General features: G+C 53.5%; 3 protein-coding genes across 3 annotated transcripts; 2 read left to right on the forward strand and 1 right to left on the reverse strand.

Annotated features, from left to right (window-relative positions):
* Positions 1–3,268: 3,268 nt before the first annotated feature.
* Positions 3,269–3,484, forward strand: CC1G_13247 (hypothetical protein; the record flags this gene model as incomplete). The annotated part of the gene is made up of 1 exon (XM_001841463.1): positions 3,269–3,484. The coding sequence occupies one exon, from the start codon at positions 3,269–3,271 to the stop codon at positions 3,482–3,484; it is 216 nt and encodes a 71-aa protein (XP_001841515.1).
* A 585-nt stretch (positions 3,485–4,069) lies between these two features.
* CC1G_13248 (hypothetical protein) lies at positions 4,070–4,899 on the reverse strand (the record flags this gene model as incomplete). The annotated part of the gene is made up of 4 exons (XM_001841464.2): positions 4,070–4,155; positions 4,315–4,404; positions 4,677–4,767; positions 4,888–4,899. 4 exons carry the CDS (start codon positions 4,897–4,899, stop codon positions 4,070–4,072), a joined length of 279 nt encoding a protein of 92 aa, XP_001841516.2.
* A 268-nt stretch (positions 4,900–5,167) lies between these two features.
* On the forward strand, positions 5,168–8,785 carry CC1G_13249 (hypothetical protein; the record flags this gene model as incomplete). The annotated part of the gene is made up of 1 exon (XM_001841465.2): positions 5,168–8,785. The coding sequence occupies one exon, from the start codon at positions 5,168–5,170 to the stop codon at positions 8,783–8,785; it is 3,618 nt and encodes a 1,205-aa protein (XP_001841517.2).
* Positions 8,786–9,252: the final 467 nt, after the last annotated feature.

The following is a 9,252-nucleotide window of genomic DNA, read 5'->3' on the forward strand; positions in this document are numbered from 1 at the left end:
GTTTATTTGAGAGTGCGCCTAGGTGCCAATGGTGCCTCCTTGCGCCCAAATACACTCCCAGCTGAGATTGTGTTCTCGAGATGTATGCTGCAAAAGAGAATCAATATCTAATGTCACTTATGATTTCCTCCCCAGTCTTTCGAGGCGTTTGCGGTGACTTCTGGATACTTCAAGCAACATATGCGGTCGCACTTCGCACCCACCGATAGATAGGGACTTTGAGGACATTTTCGGTCGACAAAGCAAAGCCACCCAAGGTTGCCCGCGCGGGAATTTCATCCAGGACGTTCCCGCCGACGATACCTACTCAACATAGTCTCAAATCCTTACAGGCTGTCGAAGCGACCCTAAAAGAAAGTAAAGACTCGCACTCGCCGTGCCCGTGGCATCGGCCTTTTCTCAAGTGGCAGCGTGAATGTTGGTGTCGTAATGCGGCTCGAACGGCGGTGTGGCGATAGGCCTAGATATGTGCGAACATGGGGAATCATGGAGAGCAAGTCACCGAGAAGCTCAGCAATTCTGGATATCTGGCTGTGAGGAATATGGTCCGAGTTGGGACAGAGTCGAAGATACACTGGCGTAGGCAGGGCAAAGGTTTCACGACAAGGCTGTCAGTGGGATTCAAATCGTCGAATCTGATGGCGATCTCGGATATCCACGCTATTTACCGTGGTGAAGAGTCGTTCAGGGGGATAGAGTATGATAGAGGGCGGCGGCTGGCTACACGGGAGAAATGCGCGAGGAGGACGGACGAAGTGAAAGGTTCAACCGCGTCAGACAGTCCCACGACATTGGAAATGAAACTCCGACTCAATGTATGGGCGCTTAAAGTTTCTCTTACCTGGGTCAAGGGGTGTATGCCTCTTTCCACCGCGGTTACCCCGCGAAGCCTGGAGGCTCGATGAACAAAGGGTAAAAAAAGTGACCAAAAATCTCTATGAAAGCCGATGTACATATTATGCCATGTAGAGAAGTATAAATACAGTTGGTAGGTGAATAGACGTCGGTGTAGGTGTATGTGTAGTAGACAAGTTGTTGACAATAGATATGCATGCATCGTCCAAGTGAATAGTGCTAACATAATCAGTGAGATCAAACCGGACTGTACCAAGGAAAACCGCGCATTTCACTGTCAGAACTGGATGTGTGGCCGGGCTCCTCGTGAGCGTGAGGGGGTAAATTCCCATACACTATGTGTGTACGGTTTCGTACTAAGTCTTGGATTCGCCACGCGTAATCGTATATCCAGCGGTATACCCCTACGACAAAGGTTGTTATGCGATCTCTAAGCGTCGACGGCGGAACGGGATGTTGGGGGGAGTCGATAGGCGAAGGAGGATATGCGGTATGGAATGAGTGGCACCGGTTGTCAAATCGGAGCGCTCGTCGTTCGACAGGGCGACTACTCTGAATCCTCGAGTCGTACGTGCTTTGATGGACGTCTCCTAATACGTGCGGAGCACGTGAGAAACATGTGAGCTCATGGACCAATCACCAACCTCGGCCCGGACGCTTCAATTTAAGGAATTAAGCGCCCAGGCAAAAGGGCTGTGTACAGGGACCGTACTGCCAAGACAACCCGCGAACGAGGCGAGAGGAAACGACACTCACCGTGAATGGTCCCCATATTCACGTTCGCGGCGTTAATGATATACACGGCTGGGCCGTGTGTTGCATTCACGTCTGAAGGGGTCTGAAGTCAGTTCGCCCGTGTAAAAAGTATCGTGTAGAGGGAACTGACATCCAGAAGAGCACACTGGACAGGGACAGGGATAAGGGCAGACAGAGTCGTCGATTGGCATGGCGGGCGAAAGACGTTCAGATTGTGCGCCAATCGTATCGCTGGGGGGTGGTCGTGACCTGCTGGAGTGAGAAGCCCAGTGTTCCGACATTGGCAAGGTGAGAGTGGGCTGTTGGATATGAAGATATTGAATGGACTTTGGGGAGAGGGATGAGATCTTCCGAGGGAATCACCCATCTTATAAGGGGCAATCAGGCCTCTTCGATGCTTAAAGTTATGATGGTTCGTTTCCGGTTCTTTCATCCGTTTCCGTTCGTTTGACCTCCGTGGGAGCCGCGTCTTAGTGTTAGGGTTAGGCACTGGGTGCAACGCACAATAGTTTGACCCAAACTATGTTAAAAACTAGTTTAAATAGTTCATAGCATAGTTTGGTCCGAAATATCCCAAAACTACTTTGGACTTTTTTCCTAAATAGTTTACGAGAAAGTACCTTTTAACTATTTTAGTAACAAAAGTAGTTTTACGATAGTTTCAAAATAGTTTCCCGCCGATAGTTTCAAAATAGTTCAGGTCTAAACTACCTAAAACGTTTTGCCCAAAGACTCCGCGATCTTATCCGTAAATGCGAGGTTATGATGCAAGGGAGCGACTCGCCCGAGACCCTGACCACCTCTCTTGGTCGTCACCAAGAGGCGGCAGATTCACCGATCCACGCCATAGGTTCTCGAATGATGGCAATCACAATTCCGCTGTTCGTATCAGCATGGATCACGAACTGAACGTCGGCAGAGTACGAGGGAGGCTCTCCAGACAGCTACATGGAGGGCTGTACTCGTCGTCTGCGCTCGGTGAGCCCTGGAACGAGTCACCATGATGAAGGAAACACTCCACTCGATGAAAAAGGGCCCTAGGACAATCTTCCACCCCCAACTCAGACTCGACAGTCAAGCCTGCCGCCGTGGCAATCAGAGTAGTTATCCCCATTTTGGGGGGGAGGGGGGGGGGACCTCCTCCGTGAGAAACCATGGCCTGGATCGGGGAATCTGACGCCTCGGGGTCGTCACATTGACGAAACAATCGGCTCCGGCAATCATCCACTGGCCTACCCGCACTGGATCTAATTTTATCGTTACCCTAATAGGGTCGCGAGCAACTTCAACAGCTCCAAGAAGAAGCAAACTTTTTCAAGGCGTGCCGTCGACAGAGTAGTGTCGTTCGTGGACGCCCTTGGCAGTCCACCGTACGTCCCCCTGTCTGACCGGGCCGTGACAGCCGTTCTCACGGTCAACGAAGCTCCCCCACGTTCGATGTCCGCCTTTTGGTTCTGCACTCGCTCCTCGTCGTTCCTTTCTGTTCAACTCGTGGCCTGAAGACAGACGTTGCAATTCTCAACCTTAAGCGCTCAGACTACCGACATTGCGCGTATTCTTTCCAGCAGTTCCTCTTCCCTGTCGCTCAATCGCGAAAGCACGAGGTACTGTCCTGTGAGCCTTTCAATCACCCGCAATCCACTGCTATAGAATTCACATGTCCGAATCGCCCAGTCCCGACGACGCACTCTCCACCCTCTTCAACTCCCCCTTCAATTCATATCTCCACACCACCTACGCGCTCTCCCCCTGCGAAATCGCCCCAATCAACACGCTACTAACCTCACAGCTCGCCTGGCTCGATGGCGAAATCAAGAACGCATGGGCGGCGCTCGAGTCCAAGCTAGGATCCTCGTTCAACGGGATCGCCTGAAAAGAGAGGTGGATGTGCATAGGGCGTTGCTTACGCCGATGTGCTTATAAGAAAGGATACCGGATGAACTGCTGCAGGCGGTCGTTTGAGCGTCCACTTTCTAATACTACTACGTATTATGTCGTAGTTCAAAATCAATCGGGATACTGCTAAAACGATGTCTGAAACCTATCTCTTGTGTGACTTTGGCAGCTGTTCGAAAGGTAAATAGGCTGATTTCCACGCTTTAGTGACCACTGTGACCGTCCAACTAGAACCGTGGGCGCTTAACGGCTATGATGACATTTGTATTTCGAGGTAGATCGAGATTACTTACATTGGGAGAGGTATACACCTGCTTTACACGCCAGGCGGAATGGATGGATACATAACCGAGCTTCGAAATGAGTGGTTATACCGTATTAGTACAGTAGAGCTAAGAGAAGTCGTGCATCTCAGAAGAGGAGGTGTATGTCAAGGCTTCGTCTGGAGGGACGACGTTCGCTCTCCGTCTCTGTACTACGCCTCGTACTAGCCACTCGTAGCTGCATATCCATTGGTATGCTGCTGTTATGGTGGATGTTATCCCATTTTGAACTTGTGTTGTTAACGACGTCGAGCGATCAAAGGTTCTGCGTCGAGGGAGAGCTTCGTGGCGATGATCGAGGGGGCAGTGGCCGCTTCCTGCTCGACTAGTACCATGAACCCTCGTGTTTTGATGAACGTTGCCTAAATTAGGACAGAAAGGGTGTAGAGGACGGAATGTTGGCGTCGTGAGCAAATAGCGTCAGCGTCATGATCAGGGCAGGGGTCCAACCCATGGGCGCCTGATCATTCAACTCTGAACGCACCGTAAATGGTTCCCATATTCACGTTGGCGGCGGCAATGATGTAGACTGGTCCGGGGCCGTGAGTAATAGTACTAGTCGTTGTGGTAGCATCTAGAGGTGTTTAAGGTCAGTTGTAGTAGATATTTGTGCACCGAGTGCTGGGAGTACTAGCAGGTACTGACATACAGAGGAGCACGCTGGGCAGGGGTAGCTTGAGACGCCATCTGGGAGTGGTGCGCGACTGTGACCGTGTGGGCCGACCATATCGGGATGGAGAGCGCCGTGTTCTGACATTTGGCAAGCAAGGCTCGAGCGGGTAATAGGTATGTTGGATAACAATACACTAGGCTAGTAAGCGACGTCGATGAGGTGCAAATCGATACTTGAAAAGAGGATGGGGTTCAGGAAGTGGGAGAAGGCGAACTTGGATTTTGTACCCCGGGAGACTTTCGGTGTTGTGGACCACTCGCCAGGCTGGAAAAACAAAAGAACATTAATCTAAAAAGAACATTAATCTACAAGTAAGAACACAAATATTTTAACAGACAGTGTGGGTGCGTAAGTGGGTACATATTTAATCATGGCAGCACCTACAAGAAGCGGCATGTGAATGCCGTTCTCACGGTTGACGCAGGCAGGCAATGGCTGTGCTTGCCTTTGGTCTTTCGAGCTTCGACGAGCTCCTCGTCGTACCTTTCTGTCTGTTGGACTCATGACCTGAGGAATTATCATCTTAGGTGCTCAAACTATCGACGTCTCACATACCCTGCCAGCGATTCCTACTCCCACTCGCTCAATCGCCCAAGCACAAAGGCACTAGCCCCTTTGAACTCTTTCATTCGCCCCCACGACACTGCTATAGATTAGAATCGACATGTCGGAACCACCCAGCGCCGACGACGCACTCTCCATCCTCCTCAACTCGCCCTTCAAATCCCGTCTAAACACCAACTATGCGCCCTCGCCCTCCGAAATCGCCCAAATCAACCATCTCCTCTCCGACCCCGTTGCCTCCCTCTCCTCGCTCGAGCGTGAAATCCATGACGCATGGGCGGCGCTCCACGTCCTCCTCGTCCAACGTCAAAACCTCAAACGCGAAGTGGATGCTCATAGAGCTTTGCTTACGCCGATTAGGAGGATACCGGATGAGCTGCTGCAGCTGGTGTTTGAGCATACGTTGCCTGATGGGCATCTACCTGTTTGTTCGACGAGGGCGTCGCCGTTGGTTCTGACGTTGGTGTCGAGGGAGTGGAGGAAGCTAGCGCTGCGCACGCCGAGGCTGTGGAACCGGGTTCATATCGCCATTCCGTTCGCCGCGAAGGAGCAGGAGGAGGGCGAGGGTGAGGGGCTGGGACTTGGTGTTGGACAGCGGGAGGTGACGAGGCGTGTCGTAGACGGTATCGAGCAGGGCTGGGTACGATGGGCGGGGAAACTCCCTTTGGAGTTCTCGCTGTGTTGGCCGAGGGGAGCGAAGAGACACTCACCGCTGGAGAGGACGTTCCCGAAGATGGTGATGGAGTATCACACCCGACTTTCATCACTTCACCTCGACCTACCCGATTCACTCCTCGACTACGTCCTCCGATTTCAAGGATCCGACTTACCCCACCTCCGACGCGTCAGTTTACATCTCAAGGTGGATCCGGGGAAACCGGCGAGAGGGGGACGAGCGGCGGGAGGGGCGCTGTGGACGGCGGAGAGGTTGGAGAGTGTGGGGTGGTACCATGTTGATAGCGATGTGCTCGGTCTGCCGTTGAGGTGGGAGCAGGTGAGGGAGGTGGAGGTGGAGGGGACGGGACAGACGCCGCTTTCGTTTGTGTCGGTTAGGGATGCGAGGGCGCTGATGGATGCGGCGCCGAGGTTGGAGAGGTTGGTGCTGCAGTTGACGCAGTATGAGGAGAAGAGGTTCCAGAGGCGACGGCCAGCGACGCTAAACGACGACGACGGCGAGGGTGGAGATGGAGTTGGAGAGGTGGGTGCAGAAGGCGAGAGAACGACGAGCGAAGCAGAAGAACAACAAGCCGAGGAAGAGCTGATGAACAAGACGATTTGGATGCGCCATCTCGAGTACCTCGCGCTCTTCGATATCCAATGGTCCCTCGAAGATCAAGACATCCCGCGCTTCTTCTCATCGAAACTCCAGACTCCGAATTTGAAGACGTTGGTGTATAGGTCTACGCCGTTGTTGCGGGAGTTTCACGAGGTGATGTTGGGGATTAGCAGGGAGGATGATCCTCAGCCTGCGCGTACGTCGGATTCGAACCCTGGCTCCACCACGACAGTCGCCTCGGTTGGCCCTCGCAAACGACCTATGACGAACGAGAACGATAATCAGAATCTACACCGCACACCACTCCTCATGTTCCTCCAAACTCAACTCGAACCGCTCCGTCTCACGTCGTTCACGATACATGCGGAATCGATGCCTTCGGAGGACGCGTTGATGAGGTGTTTGGAGTGTATGGAGGCGTTGAGGGTGTTGGAGGTTGTGGATGCGTTCAGGGTGTTGGAGGTTGTCGGTGGTGATCGTGGTGTTGGGTATGGAGTTGGATCTCTGTCGGGTGGTCATGATGGTGGTGCTGGGTTTGGGGATGGTAGTGGGATTGAGGAGGAGAGGGATGGCGATGGCGATGGTGTGACGGGGAGGATTGTACCCACCGACCGACTTTTGAAGGCGTTTTGTGGGGTGTGGGATGCGGGTTGGTCGGTTGACTCTAGTGTGGCAGGAGGAGGAGGAGGGTTGAAAGGCAAGGGGAAGGGGAAGGGGAAGGAGAGAGAAAGGGAGCGCGTGCTTTGTCCGAACCTCGAATCGCTCAAGTGTGCGGTGGCGAGGTTTTCGGAGGGGGAGCTGGTTAGGTTTGTGAGGTTCCGAACTCGCGCGTGGGATGGTGGTGAGGAGACGAGGAGGGAGGGATGGGATGGTGAACGATTAATCGACGCTCGAGTGCGGGATGGTGACGAAGGGGTGGTCCACCGAAGACTTTGGAGGCTTGAAGTTGGGTTGGCGAGGTGTAGGCCTTTGAGGTGGAGTTTTGATTCGTCGTCGTCAGAGAAGACGATGGGGAGGGGAGGGGAGAAGGGGAGGAAGAGGGAGGTTGATATGGCTATGGTTGTTGATCTGTGGGATGGGGGTGATGAGGTGGGTAGGGACGACGTGGTTGTGAATCCCGACGACGCGGTTAGGGACGACGAGGTTATTCAACATGCTCCCCCACCTTCGCGCCCAGAGCTCGCAGCGGGTTTGAGTCGGTCGTTAGACGCGATCATCCAAGACGTGGACTCTATCATCGAGGAAGACGACGCTAAGCCACCTCCGCCCTCACGCACGTGTTCGATACACCTTCAGGAGTATCTGGAGAAGGAATTTGGGATTAGGGCTGTTGTGAAGTATGCTTCGGAACCCAAGGATGGCGACGTACCTGACGCGAAGAGGTGGAAGGAGAGGACCTGGAGGAGGGATGAAGATGGGTGGAAGGAGAGGAGGAACGGGCGTGTGTGGGATGGTGTGGAGATGGATGTGAGAGCGTTGGCGGGTGCGCAGGGGTTCCCGTTGGATGGTGTTGTTCAGGTTTGGAGTAGTCAAGGCGGGGGTGGGGGTAGTGGTCAGAGTCAGGGTGGTCCTAGTAACGTCGTTGAAGCAGGTCCTAGTATTTTTGTCGATGCTGGTACCTTCATCGATGCTGGTCCTAGTACCTTCGTCGATGCTAGCACCTTCGTCGATGCTGGTTCGTACACCTATATCCCATCACTGGATCCGATGGCAGGTGTTCAGATGTCGAGTGTTCCGTTGCCTGGGGATGAGGATGGGGAGGGGGAAGGGGGAGTTGTCGAGGGTGGGGGAGATAGTCATGTTGTGGTAGGGAATTATGGTGGTGGTGGTGGGACGAATGCCGGTGAACCAGTGGATGGTGGTACGAACGTTGAAGCTGAAGATTCGGTCGAACTTGAAGATGAAGATGACGCGGACGGTGAAGGATCGCCTGCGGTTGTCGGTGGTGTGGAGGGAGCTGGGATTGTCGATGGTGTGGAGGGTACTGGGCCAGGTGGTGGTATCGGCGCTACTGGAAGTCACAGCGGTGCCTTGAACGCGGACGTCGACGACGACGACGATGATGATATTCCACCTCTTGGAGTGGTCCCGGTCAGCGATAGTGAAGATGGAGATGAGGACTGGGATGGGGATGAGGGGATTGGACTTGGATTTGGCGCGGGCGGTGGTGGTGGTGGTTCTAGTGGTGGTTCAGGTTTAGGTTTAGGTGCAGGTTCGGGTGGCGGCAATGCTTTGGGTGGTGGTGGGCTCGCACTCGGAGGAGGAGGAAGTGTGGGAACAGGGATTGGCGATGAAGTTCAGGAAGTTCAGGCTAGTGGGAGCGGAGATGCAGGAGGGAACCGTGGATATGGAACGAGAAGGATTGGTGAAGTTGGAGGTGTGAGTGCTGAAGAGGGTGTGAGGGTTTGGGGGTTGGTCGAGTTTATGGAGGATCGGGTTTAGTAGGGGTTTCCGTGTGGGCGAGGATGTGGACGACCGATCGGTTTGCGTTTTGGAATTTCTTGGTTTCGAACAAGTGGGTCTTGTATGTAGCTACATTTCGCTCGATTTACCGCGGCACGGTAAATCAGAACGTTTGGCATTGTTTGGGTGGGAGATTCGGATTCCGAAAGGGGAGGTACAAGGAGGCTTGGTGTTGGGCCATCCCATCAATCACCGAGCCTCTCCGTAAGCGAGCGCGTAAGGCCGGCCCTCTGCAGGACATCTCAATGACGGCTATGAATACCACCAAGGGCCCGGCATTTGCGTTGTAATGGGTATTATTTAACAGTATGAACAGCTGTGTACATCTATGGTTCTATGTAGTATATACTGCTGAAATGGCAAGGTAGGATGGACCGCAAGGAGTACCCCGGCGAAGCCGGGAAGAAAAAATTGTGATGCAGAACGGGGAGCCTCATCAATTTTCG

Source organism: Coprinopsis cinerea, assembly GCF_000182895.1.
Source record: "Coprinopsis cinerea okayama7#130 chromosome Unknown cont3.22, whole genome shotgun sequence".
Lineage (NCBI taxonomy): Eukaryota > Fungi > Basidiomycota > Agaricomycetes > Agaricales > Psathyrellaceae > Coprinopsis > Coprinopsis cinerea.